This window comes from Microcaecilia unicolor, chromosome 9 (genome assembly GCF_901765095.1).
Source record: "Microcaecilia unicolor chromosome 9, aMicUni1.1, whole genome shotgun sequence".
NCBI classification, from domain to species: Eukaryota; Metazoa; Chordata; class Amphibia; order Gymnophiona; family Siphonopidae; genus Microcaecilia; species Microcaecilia unicolor.
The window spans coordinates 42,203,199-42,228,299 of NC_044039.1; the positions used below are offsets into that span (position 1 = coordinate 42,203,199).

General features: G+C 42.6%; 1 protein-coding gene across 1 annotated transcript in view; it reads left to right on the forward strand.

Annotated features, from left to right (window-relative positions):
* CACNA2D4 (calcium voltage-gated channel auxiliary subunit alpha2delta 4) overlaps positions 1 to 25,101 on the forward strand; it is a 531,111-nt gene that overhangs the window by 195,987 nt on the left and 310,023 nt on the right. Inside the window, 4 exon segments of the mRNA XM_030214826.1 lie at positions 3,184 to 3,279; positions 13,042 to 13,169; positions 20,188 to 20,238; positions 20,241 to 20,267. Of these exon segments, the coding sequence (XP_030070686.1) occupies positions 3,184 to 3,279; positions 13,042 to 13,169; positions 20,188 to 20,238; positions 20,241 to 20,267 (302 nt within the window).

Here is a 25,101-nt window from a genome sequence, read left to right on the forward strand (position 1 = left end):
TTAAGTGTGAAAGTTATAAGATGGTGATCAGAGGAGGGATGATCAGAGGCAAGGAAACTAGAAGGTGAACAGTTGGAGGAGAAGATGAGATCAAGACAGTGACCATTTTGATGAGTGGGGGAGGTGGAGCATAGTTGGAGATTAAAGGACGACTTTAAAGCGAGTAACTTGGAAATATAAGAGTTGGAAGGATCATTAGCAGGAATATTAAAGTCACCAAGGATGAGAGAGGGGGAGGAAGGATCATGGAAGAAGGCAAGCCAGGCGTCAAAGTCACTGAGAAAGGATGAAAGGGACTTATCAGGGGGACGATAAATGACCGCTATTCGAAAAGGCAGAGGAGAGAAAAGGCGGATAGAGTGGACTTCAAAGGAGGAAAAACAGTGAGATTGAGGTGGAAGAAGTGGTTGAAATCTGGAGGAGGGAGAGAGAAGTAGTCCAACACCGCCCCCACGGCCAGCAGGGCGAGGAGTATGTGAAAATAGATAACCACTATGGCACAGGGCTGCGACTGAAGCAGAGTCATCAGGGCAGAGCCAGGTTTCTGTTATGGTGAGCAGATGGAAGTGACGCGAGATAAAGAGGTCCTGGATATAGGGGAGTTTGTTACAGATAGAGCGGGCATTCCATAGGGCGCAAGAGAAGGGCAGAGAAGAGGAGGGGAGTAGAGGAATAGAGATGAGGTTAGAGAGGTCACGGTGAGATCTGTAGAGTTTGGATAATAGTTGGTGAGGAGGGCCAGGATTGGGATTGATGTCACCAGCTGAGAGTAAGAGAAGGAGTAAAAGAGAGCGGAGGAGAGTAGGAGAGGTGTGGCCACGAAGGCGTCGAAGGCGAGAGGTATTTAGGTGGAATGGGGAAGGCAAAATGGAGGGAAGAAAGAGACGGAGATTAAAAGCCAAGAGGGAGGAAGAGGGTAGGAGAGAAGGTGAGGTGATGAAGTCAATGGATGGGAAGTCAGTTCCTGTAGCGGAGAGAGGTAGGGGGTGAGGGAAAAGATTAGGAAGGGACAGAGCTAGGAAGAGAATGTGAATAGGGGCCATAAACGATTAAGGTACTTTAGCAACTGGAAAAAGATTAGATACAAAGAGAAAATTGCGGAGGCCCTGAGTGGATCGGGGTGGACCTGGGTGTCACCCCGGAGAAGGCTGTAAGGATATGCAGATGAGCTGCAAGTCCTCCACAGCACCTGAAAAGCAGCCGGTGGTAGAGGTGGGCACCTCTCAGCTGAGGAAAGGCTTACCAGGGGTTAGGCCGAAGCCAGCATTCCTCCCCCTGAGGGTCGCCTGTGTAAGTATGGATGTATTAGTTGTGTGCATGGATCAGAGCTCTGAAGAATGGTTGTGGTGTGAGAGGTTGATTATTATTATATTCTTGGTTTTAAATAAAGGACTAGAAGTCTGTGTCTTTTAAAAGAGAGCAAGATTATTTTTGCAATGTTTGAAGATGTGGCATGTTCAGGGTATTGAACTTTCACGTGCATGAGCCTGGTAGAATGAGTGATGTCACCAGGAAAAATTCAGTTGTAGGAGTCAGTTGGAAAACCTGAAGAGTGTCAGAGGCAAGTGTTGCTCCAGTCTGAGTTTTAGGCAGAATTTAGAGATAAAATAGGTCTCTAGTTTCAGGATTTTTAGTAGTCTGGGAGACTAAGAGGGGCATAATCGAACGGGGACGACCATCTCTAAGGGCGTCCATCTCTAAGGACGTTCCAGCAAAGGGGCGGGGAAACCCATATTATCGAAACAAGATGGGTGTCCACCTTTTGTTTCGATAATACAGTTGGGGATGCCCAAATCTCAACATTTAAGTCGACCTTAGAGATGGTCGTCCCCGGTTTTCGGCCATAATGGAAACCGAGGACAACCATCTCAAAAATGACCAAACCCAAGCCCTTTGGTCATGGGAGGAGCCAGCATTCGTAGTGCACTGGTCCTCGTCACATGCCAGGACACCAACCAGGCACCCTAGGGGGCACTGTAGTGGACTTCTCAAATTGCTCCCAAGTGCATAGCTCCCTTACCTTGGGTGCTGAGCCCCCAACCCCCCCTAAAACCCACTCCCCACAATTGTACACCACTACCATAGCCCTTAGGGATGAAGGGGGGCACCTACATGTGGGTACAGTGGGTTTGTGGTGGGTTTTGGAGGGCTCACATTTACCACCACAAGTGTAACAGGTGGGGGGGGGGGGGGGGGTTGGCCTGGGTCCGCCTGCCTGAAGTGCACTGCACCCACTAAAAACTGCTCCATGGACCTGCATACTGCTGTGATGGAGCTGGGTATAGTGGCCTAGTGGTTAGGGTGGTGGACTTTGGTCCTGGGGAACTGAGGAACTGAGTTTGATTCCCACTTCAGGCACAGGCAGCTCCTTGTGACTCTGGGCAAGTCACTTAACCCTCCATTGCCCCATGTAAGCCGCATTGAGCCTGCCATGAGTGGGAAAGTGCGGGGTACAAATGTAACAACAACATTTGAGGCTGGCATAGAGGCTGGAAAAAAATGTTTTTGAATTTTAATTTTTAGGGTGGGAGGGGGTTAGTGACCATTGGGGGAGTAAGGGGAGGTCACCCCTGATTCCCTCCAGTGGTCATCTGGTCAGTTCGGGCACCTTTTCGAGGCTTGGTCGTGAAAAAAAAGGGACCAAGTAAAGTCGACCAAATGCTGCTGAGGGACGCCCTTCTTTTTTCCATTATCGGCCAAGGACGCCCATCTCTTAACCACGCCCCGTCCCGCCTTCAATACACTGCTGACACGCCCCCCGTGAACTTTGGTCGTCCCCGCGACGGAAAGCAATTGAGGATGTAAAAAATCGGCTTTCCATTATGCTGATTTGGGCGACCTTGGGAGAAGGATGCCTATCTCCCGATTTGTGTCGGAAAATAGGCGTCCTTCCCTTTCGAAAATAAGCTAGTAACGGTACTGTTTCAGTGAGAAAGGGGAAAGAAAACTTCTGTTTACAGGGGATGAGAAAAACGTTGGAAACTAGAAATGTATTTTAGTTGATGTCAGAGCTCTGAAAAGAGTTTGAAGAGCTGGGGATTTTAAAGAAACAATATTCTCCTGAGGAATATGACAGGAGATCATTAAGGAAAGTTATTAATTTCATGATTTCATTAGCACATAAAGCTTTGGTAGTAAAAGAGCCTCCTCTCCAGGCATGATCCAACTTTGTCTATTCCATAGCAGTAGCGAGGATGGGATCGAGATGGCGTTCCTGGGAACTCGGGCCGGCCTGATGAGAAGCAGTCTGTTTATTGGGTCAGAGGAACTCTCCAATAAGTAAGTGCCTAGATATCTTAATTATGGAGTGGTTGAAGGGAGGGTATTCTTTTGGCCTTCAGCAAGTAGTCATGTTTCCATGGTAAAGGATTATGATCCAAGGTTCATTTAAGGGCAATGCAATAGATTTCTAATCCCCATGGAAGTCTTTTCCATTTCTGGTGCAAGTATATTAAGTGTATTTTTCCTTTTTTAGGCTTGTTTCACACAAAAGCTTGAGTGTCTATTGTGGAGGGTCAGTCCATCCGTCTGTACATTTCAGGGGCGTAGCCAGACACCCAATTTTGGGTGGACCTGAGGCCAAAATGGGTGGATTTATCAACCCTGCTCCCCCCCACCAAACATTTCTCCTTCCCCCCAGGCAATCTGGGGGGGTCACTTAACTCTATCCCCCCCCCCCCCCAGTACATTACATCCTTTTGGTCTTCGCCAGCAGCGAGCAGCAACTCATTCCTCTTGTTTGCACCAACTATGAGCCTTCCCTCTGATACAACTTCCTGGTACCACAAACAGGAAGTTGCATCAGAGGGAAGGCTCAGGCCAGTGTAAGCAGGGAGAATGTGTTGCTTCTCGCTGCCAGTGAAGAACTAAAGGATTTAAAGGTAAAAGGGGAGGGGGGGGGGGTCAAGGGAGTGGAGTTAAGTGACCCCCATGATCTCCTAGAGGGAGAGATGCCAGTAATCTTGGGGATCCCCGCTAGCCACATCACTGCTGTGCCACTGCTAGGTGGGCCTGAGTCCAAAGTGGGTGGGCCTGGGCCCAACCATGGCTACATCACAGGTACATTTGTGCACATGAACAAGAAACTTATGTGTATAGCACAGAAAACAAGTGAGGAAAGCATGCAGAGCACAGTTCATGCAAGTCTTCTGTGTGTGAATTTGTACACACCCACTCAAATGTATTTGAATTTCTGTTGCTTGTGTGTATATTTCTTGTATATGTTTGTTTAAATTGCTATTTTGTTTGTGTTTGTGCACGTGTATGTGTCTGAGCAGGTAAGTCTGTATGTTTGTATGTATGTGTGTTTGTATGTGTATGCATGAATGCTTTTATGCGTGTCTGCGCGCATGGGTTTATTTTATTTGTGTGTTTCTGTATTTCTGTCTGTGCTGGTCTCCTGTGTTTGTGATCAGGAGAGGAGATGAGAGGGGTGGCTGCATGAAATGCGCAGTTCCTTAGTATTTTACAGTGAATCAGTGTTTTGTATGCTGCAGCTTTTGAAACTCTTTCTCCCATAGAAAGGCATTGAGGCAAGGGGGGAGGTTCATTTCTCTTCCCCCCCACCCCAACTACATGTGAGAATTCAATTTGTACAGCTCAAGAACTTCTCCCAGCTCACCTCCCCGTTCCTGTGACTAGAGCAGCTTTTCAATAAGTACATAACTAATGCCACACTGGGAAAAGACCAAGGGTCCATCGAGCCCAGCATCCTGTCCACGACAGCGGCCAATCCAGGCCAAGGGCATCTGGCGAGCTTCCCAAACGTACAAACATTCTATACATGTTATTCCTGGAATTGTGGATTTTTCCCAAGTCCATTTAGTAGTGGTTTATGGACTTGTCCCTTAGGAAACCGTCTAATCCCTTTTTAAACTCTGCCAAGCTAACCACCTTCACCACATTCTCCGGCAACGAATTCCAGAGTTTAATTATGCGTTGGGTGAAGAAAACTTTTCTCCGATTTGTTTTAAATTTACTGCACTGTAGTTTCATCGCATGCCCCCTAGTCCTAGTATTTTTGGAAAGCGTGAACAGACGCTTCACATCCACCTGTTCCACTCCACTTATTATTTTATATACCTCTATCATGTCTCCCCTCAGCCGTCTCTTCTCCAAGCTAAAAAGCCCTAGCCTCCTTAGTCTTTCTTCATAGGGAAGTCGTCCCATCCCAGCTATCATTTTAGTCGCCCTTCGCTGCACAATGGGCCACTTCCACAGCCTTCCCATTGGCTGGATCCTACCTACAGGCTCTGCACCAAGTAGCTGTCCATCCTTTGGAAAACTTTCTTCAAAAAGGCAATAAAGCAATCCTATTATATATCAGTGGGAAAATACCTGCAGACTTCTGCACCTGTTTTTGGTGCAAGCAGGTTATTTTTATTCTTTGAAAATAATATGCATGAACTATATTAGGTATATTATTTTTCGATCATGCCCAAAACTTGCCCTCGAGAATGCCTTTCCTAAATGCGGCATGTGTTGTGAAATCCTGTGTGCGCCCTGTGTCAAGAGTGGGAATTTTCAGAGATCCAATTTAATCATGTGCTACTTCTTTATAAGAAACATCTTCAGGTAGCCACAAAAGTATTGTCCAGCGTAATCCTGAACATTTCCCATTAGGACGATCAACTACCTATGTAATGAATCAATATTGTTTGTTCTTACGAGAAATTACTGTTTTGTTTTGGGTTTCTTTTTTTAAAAGATATGGCAGCACTGTCCTTTATGGTTGGGTAAATCCATCTTGACTAGCCACTGAAACAACTGGCAGACACTCATGGCATACCGGCCACAAATCAATCATTGTTATAAGTTTTAGCAACAAGAGGGAGAATTTGGGATTTACAGTGCCCAGGCAGTAACCCAAACAAGTGTCTCTGTGGAGACAGGAAGTCTGAAATGCTCTCAACATGAGACTATTTCCCATAGGAGAGTGATGTCACTACCCTTCCCCCATCCCCAAAGAATGTGGATGGACCACTAGAGATGGGGGAGAGAGGAGGAGGAAATATTCCTTGGTGACTCAGGCCTCATTAAGGCAGACATGTCAGGGATGTGTTTATCCACAGGAAGCCAGCAAATGTGCATTTCTGCTTAAAATAGAATGGCAGAATCAGGAGGGCTGGGGTCCTGGAAATTAGCTTTGGAAACCTGTTATTTCCTGAAGAATCTCTTCCCCTCCACCTACCCTTAATGATCAAGATGCATACGGGTTAGCTCCTGTGCCGGTTCTGAAACAACATATACTTTAAAATGCAAAGAACTTCCACAGAACAATAAGTGTGCTATTTTCCATTTAAATTGCCATTGAGTAGTTTTTAATTTTATAAATATGCAAAAGAAATTAGCAAAAATATTTGAATAGTGTTTAACTCATCATTGGCCAAAATAACTTTCTTTATTCAAAGATCTAGTGGATGCTATTTCCTTTGAATTTGTATGAGCACCACAGGCTTTTTGAGTTCTTTCCCTCCATATTTTTGACAATATGGTCATGTGATTTGCAACTTTATATGTATAGATCCACAGTAAGTTATTGGAAAGCATTCCTGAAACAACATATAGACAAAAAGTTATATTCCCATGAAAAATAAACTTCTGCAATATATCTCTTGCTGGGATAAGGAAATGCTGATGATCCCAAGAGGAAAAGTTAAACATTTGGTGGAAAATGGAGCTTAATTTAAGATCTGAAGTTAAAATGGGAAAATGAAAACTTGTTATTTAGAGGATAATTTTATAATCCATTTCTGCAGGTGCAACAATGGAATTGGGATTTTGTTGCATTTATATTTGTTTTATAAAGAAATAAATTATTTTTGCTTATCTTGGTTGGTAAAGGCAGGAATAGTCCAGTGCATTCAGATTTTACCTCAGATTGTTAATGTATTTTCTAAGATTTGATTATACTGGGCCTTGAGTGATGTCATCCATTTTAACTTAAAATAAAACAATAAACAAAGGCATTCTTATCTCTGGTAAGATCAACCCAGACAAAACCGCCAAAGTAGAAAAGAAAAAACCTTACTAGATGGCACAGTACCTAGAAATAAGAGCCTCGGGGGCAACATGATATAAGAAAGCAAGGGCTGTATCTGTAGCACTTTTCCAAAATTTTATGGTGGATGTTATGAGCCAGGATTTCACATGAGGCAATCAGTAGACAATGTTGCCACCTGGTGGCTCACTCACTAACAGTTCCATGGCTGCTTAAGTGTAATGCTGGAGAAATTAGCATGAAGATATTATAACAGATACCTCAAAGAAAATAGAAACCATATGAGAAATTGCAGACTGCCTGCACGGCATCATGAGTACATGTGTGATCTCAGATGCAGGGAAGCTGATAGGTGCATAACATTCATAGTGAAACATTCCTATAAATAGTACTACTACTACTACTTATCATTTCTATAGCGCTACTAGATGTACGCAGCGCTGTACACTTGAACATGAAGAGACAGTCCCTGTTCGACAGAGGTTACAGTCTAATTAGGACAGACAAACAGGACAAACGAGATAAGGGAATATTAAAGTGAGGATGATAAAATAAGGGTTCTGAACAAGTGAATAAGGGTTAGGAGTTAAAAGCAGCATCAAAAAGGTGGGCTTTTAGCTTAGATTTGAAGACTGCCAGAGGTGGAGCTTGACGTACCGGCTCAGGAAGTCTATTCCAGGCATACGGTGCAGCAAGATAAAAGGAACGGAGTCTGGAGTTAGCGGTGGAGGAGAAGGGTGCAGATAAGACTACTACTTGACATTTCTAGAGCGCTACTAGGGTTACGCAGCGCTGCACAGTTTAACAAAGAAGGACAGTCTCTGCTCAAAGGAGCTTACAATCTAAAGGATGAAATGTCACGTTTGGGCAGTCTAGATTTCCTGAATAGAGGTATGGTGGTTAGATGCCGAAGGCGGCATTGAAGAGGTGGGCTTTGAGCAATGATTTGAAGATGGGCAGGGAGGGGGCCTGGCGAATGGGTTCAGGGAGATTTACCCAGTGAACTGAGTTCCCGGGGAGGAATGTAGGGAGAGATGAGAGTGGAGAGGTACTGAGGAGCTGCAGAGTGAATGCATTTATAGGTCAATAAGAGGAGTTTGAACTGTATGCGGAAACGGATAGGAAGCCAGTGAAGTGACTTGAGGAGAGGGCTAACATGAGCATAACGACACTGGCGGAATATTAGTCGTGCAGCAGAATTTTGAACAGATTGAAGAGGAGAGAGATGGCTAAGTGGGAGACCTGTGAGAAGCAAGTTGCAATAGTCTGAGCGAGAGGTGATAAGAGTGTGGATGAGGGTTCTGGTAGTGTGCTCAGAAAGGAAAGTGCGAGTTTTGGTAATATTATAGAGAAAGAAATGACAGGTTTTAGCAGTCTGCTGAATATGTGCAGAGAAGAAGAGGGAGGAGTCGAAGATGACCCCAAGGTTACGAGCTGATGAAACAGGAAGGATGAGAGTGTTATCCACAGAAATAGAGAATGGGGGAGAAGGAGAGGTTGGTTTAGGGGGAAAGAAAAGAAGCTCAATCTTGGTCATGTTTAGTTTCAGATGGCGCTGATGTCAGACAGGCAGGCTGATACTTTGGCCTGGATTTCGGCTGAGATTTTTGGTGTGGAGAGGTAGATCTGTGCAGGGCCACCACCGCCACCCCTCCCCCAAGGTCATCGTCGTTGCTGCTGCCCCTCCACCCACCCCCTTCCTTCCACCACCGGTCTGGGCCCCCCTGGAATTCAAATCATAGCGCCTCACCTCGACCTCGCTCCATGTGAAAGAAGTGCAGCAGTGGCAGTCTGCAGATCCCCACTCTTCGGGCCTTCCCTCCCTGTGTCCCGCCCTTGTCTGACGTAACTTGCGCGAGGGTGGGACACAGGGAGGGAAGGCCCGAAGGGAGGCAATCTGCAGACTGCCACTGCTGCGCTTCTTTCACATGGAGCGAGGTCGAGGTGAGGCGCTATGATTTGAACTCAGGTGGGCCCAGCCCGGTGGTGGACGGAGGGGGGTGGGTGGAGGGGACTGCGGCGCCGGGCCCCCTGCCCCCCCTCTCGGCGGCCCTGGGTCTGGGAGTCATCAGTTTAAAGATGATACTGAAAACCATGGGATGAGATCAGAGTACCAAGGGAAGAAGTATAGATGGAGAAAAGAAGAAGTCCCAGGACCTCTTCTTTTCTCCATCTGTATTCTTTTCTCCAATAGTGCAGAAGTTTCTTCCCTTCACAAATATAGTTCTTATATGCCAGCTCACTCCTCAATTTTCTTGGCTTCCATTCTTTCCTGTTTTTTACTGGCCAGGAACAGCTGCTGGCCAGTTAAATAAAATTTAGCTGCCTAACCACTAGTATTGTGTGAGATAGCTGGTTATCTCCACTGAATATTTGTGGTTAACGCATAGGGTCAAATTCTATATAAAGCGTCTAAAAAATACATGCGGTAAACATTTCTGGCTGAGCGTATTCTATAAGTGCACCTAGATATCAGGCGCAGTATATAGAATGCACTTAATTGATATCCCGTCACCTAAAACTATGCATTTCCATTTACACCAATGAAAATGTGGCGACATATCTGTGTGTAAATTTATGTTCACTAGGCCATATTCTGTAACTACATGTGTAAATTTTGGAATGCCCACAAAATGCTCATTTCCACACGCATAACCACACCCCTTTTGAACTGTACACATTTCATTACAGAATACACTTAGCAAGTTGTGCACGTAAATTCTAATTATTGCCAATTAGTGCTCATTATTGCTTCTTAGGTGCTGTATTAACTTGTTAAGCCAATTAAGTTACACATGTTGTTATGGAATACATTTAGATTTCAACATGGAACGCTAGGTGTGCTATATAAAATTTGGGAGATAGTGACTAACTGGCTATATTGCGTGATAAGGCCGGTTTGCGCCAATATCAGCGCTGGGTTAAGCAGTTAAATAGAACTGCTATTTATGTGGTCCTGTTTAACCACTAGGAACTTAACCGGTTAAGCCAATACTCAGTACCAGTGGCCAAAACTGAAACCGGATATTCAGTGCTGGTCACCAGAAATGGCCCAGCATTGAATATCGGGGGTCAAGGCTGACCACGACACTTAAGCAGGCTGCCTCCCGCCGGCTGAATATTGGCCCCTTTGTCCCCCAGTAGCGCATGCAAAAAATAAGCACATGCTAAACTTTAGAGACACCCATATATTTCTGTTGGTGTCTATATCGTTTAGCACGCACTAAAAATGGTAGCGCGCCTTTGTAAAAAGATCCCTTTATAACTTGGTGCCTAGATTTACATGCCGAGTGCACACATGTTATGCAATACTGGCACTTGTGTGACTGTTACACTTATGTGCATAAGTGCTAGTTGGGTACTGAGCCGTATCCTATAAAACTTTAGCATGCAACTCACTTAGCATGTAAATGCAAGAGGGGGTGCACAGGGGGAGGTGCATGAGCAGGGCATTGGAATGTCCAACATTTACACATGTAACTTATAGAATAGTGTGAGATACACGTTGAAGTGCCACATTTATACATGCCCACTTATTCCTGTTATTTGACATGGCATGAGAGGATGCACATAAGTGTAGGCACATACATACCAACATATGCTAGTATTCTATAATGGAATCTGGGTACCCAGTTGCCTATAGAATCAGCACACAACATGTTGGACCTGCACCTACTTATAGAATTGCCCCCCCCACCGGAGGTCACTTGATGCTGTGAACAGGGAAAGACGTTTCGCATGCCCACTCTGAGGTTTCCCACTCCATCCGATAACATCTGCCCTCCAAGACCAGGAAATGTTCACATTTTCAATACGAATAAGATGCACCAGAGTATATGGTATTTTAACCAGTTTTTAATCCACAATAGAACACTACCTCCTATCCCATGACTCTCCAATTTCCTTGGAGTCTTTCATGAGGTACTTTGTCAAACGCCTTCTGAAAATCCAAGTCCACAATATCAACTGGCTCACCTTTACCCACATGTTATTCACCCCTTCAAAGAAATGTAGTAGATTGGTGAGGCAAGATTTCCCTTCACTAAATCCATGTTGGTTTGTCTCATTAATCCATGCTTTTGAATATGCTCTGTAATTTTGAACCTTTTTTAAAAATCGGCGTTACATTGGCCACCCTCCAATTTTCCGGTACTACGCTAGATTTTAAGGATAAATTACATATTACTAAAAATAGTTCTGCAAGTTCATTTTTCAATTCTATCAGTACTCTGGGATGAATACCATCCGGCCCAGGAGATTTGCGACTCTTCAATTTGTCAAATTGCCCCATTACATCCTCTAGGTCTATAGAGATTTCATTCAGTTTCTTCGACTCGTCAGTTTTGAATACAATTTCTGGCACCGGTATCTCTCCCAAATCTTCCTCAATGAAGACGGAAGCAAAGAATTCATTTAATCTCTCTGCTACGGCTTTATCTTCCCTGATCGCCCCTTTTACCCCTCGGTCATCTAGTGGTCCAACCGATTCTTTTGCCAGCTTCCTGCTTTTAATATACCTAAAAAACTTTTTACTATCTGTTTTTGCCTCAAACGCAATCTTTTTTTTCAAAGTCCCTCTTTGCCTTCCTTATCAGTGCTGTGCTTTAGACTTGACATTCCTTATGCTGTTTCTTATTATTTTCAGTCGGTTCCTTCTTCCATTTTCTGAAGGATTTTATTTTAGCTTTTAATAGCTTCCTTCACCTCACTTTTTAACCATGCCGGCTGTCATTTGGTCTTCCATCCTCCTTTTTTAATATACAAAATATATTTGACCTGGGCTTCCAGGATGGTGTTTTTGAACAGCATCCATGCCTGATGTAAATTTGTGACCCTCAAAGCCGCTCCTCTAAGTTTTTTTTTTTTTTTTTTACCGTTCTTCTCATTTTATCATAGTCTCCTTTTTTAAAGTTAAACGCTAATGTATTGGATTTCCTGTGTATACTTACATCAAAGCTAATATCAGATTTGATCATATTATGATCACTGTTATCAAGTGGCCCAGCACCATTACCTCCTGCACCAGATCATGCGCTCCACTAAGGACTGGGTCTAGAATGTTTCATTCTCTCATCGGCTCCTGTACCAGCTGCTCCATAAAGCAGTCCTTGAATTTGTCAAGGAATTTTATATCCCTAGCATGCCCTGATGTTACATTTACCCAGTCAATATCGAGGTAATTGAAATCACCCTTTATTATTGTGTTGCCCAGTTTGTTTGCTTCCCTAATTTCCTTTAACATTTCTTTATCTGTCTGTTCATCCTTGCCAGGCAGATGGTAGTACACTCCTATCACTATCCTTTTCCCCTTTACATATGGAATTTCAATCCATAGGGATTCCAAGATGTGTTTTGTTTCCTGCAGAATTTTCAATCTATTTGATTCAAGGCTCTCCTTAACTTATAATGCTACCCCTCCACCAATTCGATCCACCCTATCACTACGATATAATTTGTACCCCGTTATGACAGTGTCCCACTGGTTATCCTCCTTCTACCATGTCTCAGAGATGCCTATTATATCTAATTTTTCATTTAGTGCAATATATTCTAACTCTCCCATCTTCTTTCTTAGGCTTCTGGCATTCACATATAGACATTTCAAACTATGTTTGTTGGTGCATAAAGTTAGGACAGCCTTTTTGTTGAATATTACCACTAACCAGCTAAGTTGTAGCTCTACCCAAACCATCCCCCAGATCACCCTTAACCTAACTGTTAGGGAATGGCTGGAATATATTCAGCAGCACTATCCGGTTAAATGTGCAGAATATAGGCAGGCAGCCAGCTAAGCGGGGTTTAAATGGGCAAGAACCTTTCCTGCCCGGTTAAACCCCTTTGAAAATTGGCCCAATGTGTTTATTTCTTGTTCAGGTCCCATTAGTCTTTCCTGAAGAGGTACTCTATATCGTGTCATCTTGTAATGTAATTTATCTTTTTATCTAGACCAAATAAGCAGCAGATCAGCTCCAGCATTGGTTAGGTTTGCAACTTACTGTTCCAGGAAAGAGTTCAAATGTTTTTTTCATCTCTTTCTGCAGAAAGTTCCTTCAGCCTGAGGAAAGAGAAACTATTTTCACAATGGATCACTTTCCACTATGGTACCGTCGAGCGGCTGAACATCAGGCTGGGAGCTTTGTGTACTCCATCCCTTTGGAAGAAAATCCAGGTACTGTTCCCTCACAGGAGACAGTGGAAGAGTGAGGAGGGTGGGGAATGTTTTACCTTTTTCTTATTCAGCACATCAGTTATTAGGGCTTTTGGGTTAGCACAGAGAGTTTCTTTAAGTGCTGTCCTGGGATCTGGGGCATAAAGACTGGAAGATGTAGTCCAGAACTGCTGGGTGTGAAATAAATTAGGCATCTCACATGCTTATCTAGCCAGGAAGGTGAAGAAGACAACAAGTACTGTATTGGATAAGGTATGATATCTTTGCTTTGTGACTGGAAGTCTTTGTAGTGTGGACAGGATTTTTTTCTGACATCTTCTATGTTACTACAAGGTGAATTTTCACTAAGTGGCTATATCTTTAGTTTCTCCAATTTTGGTCATTCTACACCCAGCTACTCGAGGTTTTAGCGTATCCTCAATTAATATGCATGCAGTAGATTTGCATACCAAAGCAGTTGTGTATGCAGATCTACCTTATACATATTCATTGTACATATCCTGAAAACCCGATTGACTGGGTGTGTTCCAAGGTCTGGTTAAGAACCACCAATTTAGCCAATCATACCTAACTTCAAAACCTGTGATCTGCTTCACTTGCATACCCACTGGCACATCAAAATACAGGCCACAAATCCCTGGAAGATGTATGCTTATCTCTCTGCTCACTGGTGGAGGTCCAAGTGACACCTTTAGGAGTGGTGTTCCTTCAGTTGACAGCATTTATACATCTCAGTCCCACTCCTCATCCTCCCAGAATTCTCAGTGCAAAAATTGAAGTACATTGGAACTCTGCTAGACACAGTAGAAGCTCGAGCATTGCTGCCACAGGTTTAGCGCAGATGTTGAGGTTGATGGGTCACATGGCCTTCACTCCCATGGCTCACATCTATATGTAGGGCATGCAGTGGACACTTGCTTCCCAGTGGTGTCAAGCCACAGGAAACCTTGCGAACACTTCTCTGGTGGGTGATTCAACCCATTTGATCCTGGGAATACCATTCCAAACTCCTGCACCCCTTCTAACTACGGATGCATCCAGTCTTGAATGGGGTGCCCATGTAGATGGGCTTCACACCTAGCAACTTTGGTCCACTCAGGAGACAGCTTCAAATCAACCTCCAAAAGCGCCGGGCAATCTGGAATCCTCTAAAGGCTTTCAGAGATCAGCTATCAAACAAAATTGTAATTCAGACTGACAATCAGGATGCTATGTACTATGTCAACAAGCAGGGTGGTACAGGTTCCTACTCCTTGTGTAAGGAGGCGTTCGGGATATGGCAGTGGGCCACCAGCCATGGCATGGTGCTTCAAGCCATGAGAATGACAACAGTCTGGCAAGCAGGTTGAGCAGGGTAATATAGTTGCACAAGTGGTCTCTCATGAGTGTTGCCCAGACGATCTTCAAGTTTTCTAGTTTATTAATAACTTGCTATCCTACCTATTGGGAATACCAACTTAAGTGGCTTACAGACTAATAAAGAAAAGAGGAGAAAATTAGAGAAACAACAGAGACAACACAGAGAGAATGGGAAGAAGGGGAGAACTACAATATTCATGAAAGGACAGAGGGGTAGGGGAGCACAATAGGAGGGGGAATGTTCTCAGATCCAAGTGATGTCTTACCCATGTATGAGGCATCAGAGGTCAGTGGAACACTCTGAAAAAAGATAGGTTTTAAATTTAGATTTAAACCGTTCCAAGGAGGTATATGATAAGATGTTCTGGAAACTGGTTCCAGAGTTCTGGGCCAGAAAAGACAGAATTTCTAATTTTACAATGATCAATTTCTCGATAGGAAAGGACAATCAAGTGATACTCAGTGGAGGAGTGGAGAGATCGAACTGGTACATATTGAGATAAGAGACAGGTGAGGAATGAGGGATCTCCAGTGGAGCGTATCTTAAAGACTATCGATAAGATTTTATAAATAATGCGGTAAGAGAGGAAGCCAGTGAGAAGCGTCTAGTAGTGGTGTAATATGGTCATTCGAACACCTTTGATAAGTTTAATTGCAGTGTTCTGAACCAGCTGCAATCAGTGAATTTATTTATTTATTTATTGCATTTGTATCCCACATATTCCCACATATTTGCAGGCTCTATGTGGCTTAAATTACGCCGTCATGGTATCACCATGACTGAATAAACATATACAATTAGTATTTATATAAGAAACATGGGAAATATAGTGTATAAAAGTAACATGTATAGAGAGAACATTAATGGAATAACAGATGAAAACGGTACTGTACTAAAGTTCAGATGATGGCTCATTATGGTATGTTTTGTTAAAGAGTTGGGTCTTCAAGGATTCCGAAGTTGATTAGATCGTGCATTTTTTTCATAGCAGTTAGTAGTGCATTCCATAGCTGTGTGCCTACAGTGATCCTACAGGGTAAGTGATTTATAGAGGGAGTTACAGTAATCAAGTTGGCTAAGGATAAGAGAATGTACCAAGAGATTGAGAGTAGATGAGTGTAAGATGGTCAAATACAGCGAATGAGCCGTAATTTATAAAATGAGCGAGAGATGACAGTTGAGAGATGCATGTGGTAGGAAAGTTTATTATCCATGATAACTCCAACAATTCGTGTAATAGCTACTAGAGGAACAGGGTTGTGACACAGCAGCAACGGAGAGCCAAAGGGAACCTCTTTTTCACCTGTGAAAAGAAGAAGGTTGCATTTCTTAGGGTTCAAAGCTAATTTATTGGACCAGAACCAATCAGTAAGCTGCTTAAGCTTAGCTATGAGAACAGAAATTTCCTGTAAGTTGTTTGGATCAAGGGTACAGAGTAACTGTATATTGTCTGCATAGACATATGCAGTGAACCCTAGGGAGTTTATCAAAGTATGAAATTGTGCTAAGAAGTCGTTAAACAAGAGAGAGGCAAAAATCAAACCCTGCGGCACACCTGAGGCAAGAGAAAAAGGAGAAGAGTCAGTGGTCCATACTATATAGGTACGTTGGTCTAGGTACAAAATGAACCAACTGTAAGCTGTATCTCAAAGCTCCATCAAATGGAGGCAAGAAAGCAGAGTGGAATGATCGACTAAATCGAAAGCAGCAGTAAGGTCAAGCAAGAGCAGTAAAACAGGCCAGAACATATCAAGATGATGATAAATGATAAAGATTCTGTCCTTTGATTCAGGCAAAAACCAGTTTGATGTGGATGTAAGATTTGATTTTTAGAGACCAGATCACAAGTTTGTTGATGAACTATAGGCTCAGCAATTTTGGCCAAGAAAGGAAGATTTGCTATTGTACGGTAGTTTGCAGGATCATTAATAGGTGGCAAGGAATCTTTGGTCTTAGGGCATACATATGCTGTCTTCCAACTAGTAGGAACTACCCCCGTGGACAGACTTAAATCATAGAGTAGATGTATGGTAGGAATGCAGACAAAAAATACTTAACAAGATGAGAAGGAAAGAGGGTCATGGGGACCTGAAATAGATTTCATTGACTGGATGAATCGACTAAGCTCTGGATGTGAAGGAAGAGTAAAAGTTGCCATAATTTTCCCAATCGAGAGAGAACTGATGTCAGAAGCTCATATTGTAGTAGCGGATGGCAAAGATGGTAGTGATAACAGTGGCTGGGTGAAGTGAATGGGGCACGGAGCTTCATTATCCTGTCTTCAAAAAGGTTAGCTACGGACTGAGTATCAGGAATTGTGTGAACAGATTTTTGAGGTGTACAGAATGTAGCAAGCATACGAAGAATCAGATAAAGCTTATAAGATGTGGGAGCTCTGGAAATTTGAAATGAATAGTCTTTTTTTCTCAGAGAGGAAAGTGCAAGTACATTATAAGTGTTAAGATGAGGGAGCTTGACGCCACCTATACTCTGCCTGGCGGAGCTCTTGCTTCATTTGCCGGAGCTCAGCCGTGTACCACAGTATGATATGCACACGGTTGAGTGAGAGAACATGTGAAGTAAGCAGGGCAAGAGTGTTAAAAGCATTCTGAATCTCTGAGTTCCAAGTAGATACCTGATCATCAAGTGAGAGATCAACAAAAGACGAGGAAGTGAATTCACAGGCACCTAATAGAAAGTCAGAGGTCAGTTTACTAGTATCTCTATGAAAGGCAGCTTTCCAAGGGGGACAGATTGGGTGCTGAGGAAGGGAGCACTTAAACAAGATTAGGGAGTGATCCATCCAGGGTAGAGAGAATAGAGAAACATTACTCGCCAATGGGGAGCAAACAAGTGAGGAAAGAACCAGATCCAAGAGGTGCCCATCATGTTGAGTCGGTTGACTCATATGCTGGATCAGACTTAAATCAGAGAAAAGCCGTATTAAGTCCGATGCAAAAAACAGAAGTAGGGTCATGATAATGAATATTAAAATCACCAAGAGGGGTATAATCGAAAGGGACACCCAAGTTTTGCTGAGAACGTCCTCGCAAAACATCCCCATGGAGGGGCGGGGAAACCTGTATTATCTAAACAAGATGGACGTCCCTGGCCTTCATGGCTTCGATGTTGATCGTAGAACTTACTTCCTTTTAATTTTCTGAGGGTGTCTCCACGATTCTGCTGGCTTTCAGGAAAGATTCCACTAAGAGGTATTATTCCTTTAATTGGAGGAAGTTTGCCATCTGGTGTGTGAGGGCAAGGCCCTAGATCCTCTCTCTTGCCCTACACGAAACTCTGTGAGTCTGGTATAAAAAAAACAATTCTGTAAGGGTTCACCTTATTGCGATCAGTGTTTACTATGTAGAAGGTAAGTCCATCTCTGTATAGCCTCTACTTGTTTATGAGAGGTTTATTGTTGACAAACCCCCAGAACCACAGAGTCATTCTCATCCAGCTGATGAAAGCTCCTTTTGAATCTCTTGACTCCTGTCATCTGAAGTAACTGACCTGGAAGTTCTTGTTTTGATGGTGGTCACTTCAGCTTACAGGGTCAGTGAGCTGCAGGCCCTAGTAGCTGATCCACCATGCACTAAGTTTCAATGTGACAGAATAATCCTTTACACCATCCTAATTTACTTCCTAAGTTAGTATCAGAGTTCCATCTTAACCAGTCAATTGTCCTGCCAGCATTTTTCCCAAAACCTCATGTCCATCCAGGCAAAAGCACACTGCATACCGTGGACTGCAAGCAAGCATTAGCCTTTTATCTGGAGTGGACTAAGGCTCATAGATAGTCCACCGAGCTTTTTGTTTCTTTTTTTTTTTAATGTTTTCATTTATTACATTCACAATAATTAACATCATAAATGTATACAGAAAAAGCAAATATTACAATATTCCCCCTCACATATATTCTTGAATAATTGACCTCAAACCGGGAGATCCAAGAAAGGAAATAATTACAAAAAATTTAAAGAAAAAATTAAATCATTCTTACTGAAGGAGGAGGGTCAAACGGTGGTTGCAGCCGGTACCGTGATAACTACAGGAAGCTGTTGGAGGGGATTCTTCATTTGTTCCTTTAACTCCACAAATTCTCTTAGTTTCTTAGGCTCAAAGAAAAGGTAATTATTTGAATCTAAAGAGATAAAACATTTACAAGGGAATCGGACCATAATGGTCCCACCAAGGGCCATCACCCTCGGTTTTAAAAGCCAAGAGTTCTCGCTGCCTGGCCTGCGATTCCCTTGAGATGTCAGGAAATATTTTAATCTTGGAGCCAAAGAAACTCTCAGCCATATGACGAAAGTACAACATTAAAACGTTATTCCTATCTATATCGAGAGCGAAAGTCACTATAAGAGTAGCCCTATCTGCTATTTCTGACTTCTCCAAAATATATGTTAGATTCATGTCCACTTTCTCAGATACAAAAGGTTTAGAAGAAATATATATATCGCTTTTGATACCACAGCTTTTTTGTTTCTTTTGACCCAAACAGAATGGGGGCAGCCATTGATAAACACACTTATCCAGTTAGTTGTCAGACTGCATCACTTTTACATATGCCCAGCCTGGGCTGATTTTGGAGGGTCATGTCATGGCTCACAGTGTCAGAGCCATGGCTGTGTCTGTAGCCCACTTGAGATCAGTCTCCATGGAAGAGATTTGCAAAGCTGCAATGTGGTCTCTCAGTTCACACATTCAAATCTCACAACTGCCTTGAGCAGTATACTTGTCTCAATAGGTGGTTTGGTCAGACAGTTCTGCAGAATTTGTTTGGCATCTAGAATGTAAATCCACCCTCCTAAGCCTACTCTTTTCTGTTCCAGGCTGCACCTTCACAACAGGCCTGTTTTGTTGTTAATGTTTTTGGTTCTTCTTGGCCTTCTGATGCAAGTCCCTATTGACCGTTCTTTGTTGTTTTTGATGAGCCTGGTAGCTAGTGATTTCCATCTGTGAAAATACTCTGTCCTGCTTGTCCTCGGAGAATGCAACGCCACTCACCTGTAGCGGGCGTTCTCTGAGAAAGCAGGACAAGTATTCTTGCATACCCTTCCTCTTCCCCTTGGAGTTCCATTCCTTAAGCTTTTTTTATCCAAGTGCAGGTTCCACATGACTCAGGAAGGCAGGAAGATTCATGTCTAGAGGTTTTTGTTGGAACTCTGGGTAGCATCCGCGCTGGGGCTTCATTGGATGATGTCACCCATCTGTGAGAATACTCATCCTGCTGTCCTCAGAGAACCTGTTATAGGCAAGTAACTTTGCTATATGTGCAATGTCTATCCGTGAAGGTAGCAAAAATAAATTAATTTATAATATGTAATATTGTCAAAACTTACTGCTAAGACTCAACCATTTTCTGTGGAAGGGCTACTGTGGTGAATCTATCAGTCCCTGCTCAGTGTGTCCTGGGCTTATTGGACTCTTCTACTTTCTTGCCCAAAATCATGTTAACAAAGCTAGAGGTGATGTTTCATACCACACTTTTTTTTTTCTGTGATTTAGTTTGTTCGCTGCTGGAAAGAAGCAAGGAAAGTTTGTGCGTTTTTTTTAAATATTATCTCTTCTTCTTCCTCCTCATCTCCACATCCCACAGTTATTCTGCTTAAATATAGGGAAAGATAATAGGATCCATATTTTTAATTTTAACAGAGGGGAACAATAAGACCAAGGTGGTAACTGTGAGCACAGCAGTGTCGGTGACGTGGACGGCAAGACTGCCATTGCTGCAGGTAAGAAGTGCATGGTGTTTCAATGTGTACATTTATGTGCTCGTGGGCTTTGTTTCTGGTTCTAGACATGTAGTATGCTGTTTGCTTTGCACCGATAGTAACAGTTGCAAATTTTTTTTTTTGTTTGGCCCAGACTATGGTATATGATGATTAATGGCAAGCACTGTTGGGTCAGCCACTGACTCACAGAATTGCCATGCAGAAGACTTGGGTTTATTCCTGGGCCGGGACCCTGCTCCCCTAGCCCAGCTGGGGCTCCAGGAAGTGGAGTTTGCAGCCCTTGGTGAGAGAGAGATCGCCATTATTACTCTTCAGTGACACCTACAGATCATAGTTGGAACTCACAATCACACATTCTACAGGGAGCTATAAAGAGCAATTCTGTAAAGGACACCTAAATTTAGGCACCCAGTATACACTGTTTCATAGAATAGGTGCAATTACACGTGTGAAAGACATCAAAAATTGGAATTTCCGTGCATAAGTGCTAAGCGCTATTCTATAAAAAGTACACCTAAGTCACAGTCCCCCGAATTCTATAAAAGTCACTAAACATTTCATGCACAAACCTGGGTGTGCGCCCAATAAAGAGCTAATTAGCACCAATAATTGGCTTTTTTAACAAGCAATTATTGGCACTACTTGGATTTAATTGAAAAGTATGTGCGTAAATTTAAGCATGAGGCAAAAAAGGGAGTATAGAAATGGAAGGGTCATGGGTGTTCCTTTAAGTTATGCACGTAGTTAGAGAATAAGGGCCTCCATGCCTAAATTTACACGTGGGTATTTTCATTATATTTTGATTGGTGCAAATGGCCATTCCTAAAGTTAGGCGTAATTCCTAGGCGTAAGCACTATTCTATAAACCGTGCCAAGTGCGTTTTATAGAATAGCGCTATTTTCTGCACAGATTTTTTTTCTGCACCATATATAGAATGTACCCCATTGTGTGCCATTTCAAGGAGGCATTAATGTGGGAGGAGCGTGGGTATGTCATGGGTGTTTTGCCTAGTGACATGCACAATTTTAGAACACTATCAGTTGCACACATTGCAAGGTGTACTTAGGCATGCTCACTTACATTTGTCATTGACATAGCGTAAGTGACCGGGCTCTCCATTAAGTGCGCCGAAGTGGATTTATGACCTGAAGCCATTATGTTAAGCCCAAAATAGGCATCACTTTTTACAGAATTGCGTCCAATAGAACTGCTGATGTGATGAATGTATCAAAGTAAATGGAGTGGGTGGGGGGGGGGGGGGGGGGAAGGATAAAAAGTGATGCAGAAACCCTAGGTAATTGTGTACGACAGCTCATGGTACAGTAGCCGGAGGCCATAGGTCTAGTGGAGCTGGAGAATCTTTCCAAGAGTGCATCTTAAAAGAATGAATGATACATAAAGTACTGGATACACCTGCACACTATCGTGAAGATGCTGGGATAAGACAGACAGAAAATGCTAACCATGTTGTTATTAAGTTATCTGTGACTGTTAAATGTGATGATGTGTTTTTGGCATATTCAAGTTTGTTTGTCTTCATCACTGTTGGGGATTTTAAGTTGTCATATGAACAATCTTCCAGAATGAAGGAAGGATGAGTCTGAAATGGTATAACAGTTATTTCATGGAAGTAGCTCTTTTTTCAGCCTGTGTTCTGGCTCATGTGCAATATTCTGGATTTGCTGCAGACATTGTGAGGAAATGAGCCATCTATTGCTATCTATAGTCCAATGATATAATGATCTTTATCCTGTTTCAACCCAGAATTGGGCTGTCGATGGTGAAACTGTTAGTGTTAGAGCTGTCACCTCTTGATTGAAATCAAATAAACTGGCTCTTAATTTGGAGAAATCTGAGGCATTAGTTATCAGTAAAGATGTAATCCCTGGTCTCCCTCAGTTTGGGCTAGATGATTTGTCTATCTCTATGTCTTCTGGAAATGCACCATCCTGGGTTCATATGAGAGATCAAGTTGAGTTTGAAGCCATATATCATTTGTGGTTAGGATACTATTTTATACATTATTTTTTCTGCATAGATTCACATCTTCGCTGGACCCATTAGATTTTTGCACTATAATACAGGCAGTGGTACCGCCAGGGTAGGACTCATCATTGTATCATGGATTGCCATCCTCCTCTTGAGGGCTCTGCAACTTGTGCTGAACATGGCAGTTCGACTCCTGACTGTCTGCTAGTGTTGCAATTACGATAAGCCTCGTTTGTGTACTCCCTGCACTTCTTACCAGTCGAGTTTGGGGTGTAATTTAAATTCACAATGTTTCTATATACCACACTACATGACTTGCCACCACCTTATCTGAAATCAGCCATGCAAGTACATTAGTGCAGTTAACCTGTGCGGTCAACTGGGTGTTCTGTTTAGTACTGATGGTATGGGCAGCTGATTGAGTTCACTCTTTTACCATTGTGCCATGCTGGACCATTCTTTATTTATTTACAGGCTTACAACTGCCTTTCCCACAAAATTGGCCTTTACAAATAGTAACATGAAACATACAATTACAACATAATTTATAGTTACAACATACACACATTACCCACTATTAAAAGCTTGTTCTAACTGCCAGGTTTTACAAAATGTGCAGAAAGGAAGAGTGCTCCCCAATAATTTTGAGTTCCAGAGACAAAGCTTTCCGTAGTCTTGAGCCCACACAGGGAAAGGATCATTGAGGAGTCAAAATAAGCCTGACATGGAATTTGAATTAGCTTTTGCTGTGAAGATTATAAAGCTTGAATTAGTTTTTAGTGTAAAATATGAGTTCACATCTATAAAGGTGCAAACTTATTACCTGATTTATAAGTCATCAATAGAATCTTAAATTCAGTCATTTGGTAAATTTGAAGTCAGTGCAGAGAAGCCAGCACTGGCTAAATAGGATCTCATAGTTTGGTCCCAGAAACTTGTGGAATAACCAGGGTTGTGGAGTCGGTACACCAAACCTTCGACTCCGATTCCACTGTTTTTCTACTGTCCACTCCAATTGATATTGGGCTTTAAATTTTTGTTCTGGATGTAAAATACTGGAAAAATATAACCTTACATCTAGGACAAAGATATGCATATATAAATATAAAATGATACATTTACCATATATTATAATGTGTTTTGTATTTTGAAGCAGGAGTCAGAGTCGGTACATTTTTACCAACTCCGACCACCCAAAACTGCTGACTCTGACTCCACAGCCCTGAGAATAACTGCAATTTCTGAAGCCAGTTTATCAGCAGCCTAACATGACGAGTTGTCGTCTAGCCGTGGCGTATCTAATGCGTAAGCAAATCTTTCTCGGGGGGTAATTCTCCGAATCCAGGACTAGAGGTAGGCACCACTTTTGTGTGTAAAAAGCACCATGAAATTCACAGATGCCTGGTAGCACCTAACTGCAAGGGGGTGTACACATGGTCAGAGCGTGGGCGGGTCTCTCAGTTATTTGCATAATGTATAGAATATTATAAACTGCAAGGGTCACTTGCCATACTTAGGTGAGCCAAGTTATGCCTGCTATTAATATGGCATAAGAGGGCATTCCTACACATGGGGACACTAATGTCGACCTTATACTAGTATTTTATAATGGAATTTTGGTACCAAGATGCCATTATAGAATTGGCACTAATTGCATGGAATTGGGGTGTCTAGACTGAGATGCCAATTTATAGAAGTGCCCTTAAATTTCATACTGACCTTAATGAAGAAATTAAATAACATGAGGATCTGAAATTATGTGAATGGCAAGATATCATTCCCAAAGTCAGATTTGAACCTTTTCCATATATTTTAAATGCGTGTTCTATTATCGCTTAATTAAATATCTTTATTCAAAGACATACCAGAGTCCAGTACTAAAACCTTCCCTCCCCTAGTCTGCTGCATTCTTACCCCCACCCCCAGTCAAATCCTGTGGTATTTCATGTTATGGGTATTGTGGCACTTCCATTGATTTTTTTTCCTCTTGGTATCTACTGTGCCCGCATGTGCACTACTTCCATAACCCTCAGACTTGCAGGTGTCTTTAATATTTACGTACAATAGGTATATCTCTGGTTCTGGAAGGCTCACAATTTAAAGGTAAACAAAGAGAGTTGAAGTGAGATTTGAACCTGGGTCCCCTGGTTTGCAGTTCACTGCACTGACCATTAGGCTGCCCTTCAGACCTGCTTGCTGCTGTGTTCAGAATGCCCATAATACCTGATGTTGTTTTGAAGTCTAGTTTCCCTTTCCAGATTCACTGTCAGGGATGAGGGAGGGGGACAGTGACCACCGGAAGACTGATGAGGAGGTCATGACTTAATCCCTCCAGTGGTCAGATGCTGAATCAGAGCACGATTTGTGAACCCTGGACATGATTAAACAGGTCTAAATAAAAACATCCTTCTTTTTAGACTTGGACGTTTCTTCCCATTCAATTATCGCACTTGGACATCCAAATTTTGGGCCTTCCCAATACACACCCACAACATCCCCCCCCCCCCTCCTTGCTATTTAGATGCACTGCATTCCAAAATCGCAGATGGACATTTTGGGGAGATCGGTGTTTTGGAGGAGCATTTTGTGATATCCATGTGCTTTGAAAATGAGCGCCAGAGACTATTTCATTAAAAATGATGAATGCGATATATTAAAGTATCAGATGATGGGGGAGGAGGTCTAGTGATTTAGAGCAGAGATACAAGATCACAGGAGGTAGGGTTTTTTAATCTTTAGGATCTGGTTTGTCATGTTGATTTAGCAAATTTAATTAAGAAATTGTACTTTGCATAGTAATATAACATCGATTTGATAACCTACTGGGATATCTAAATTGTATAA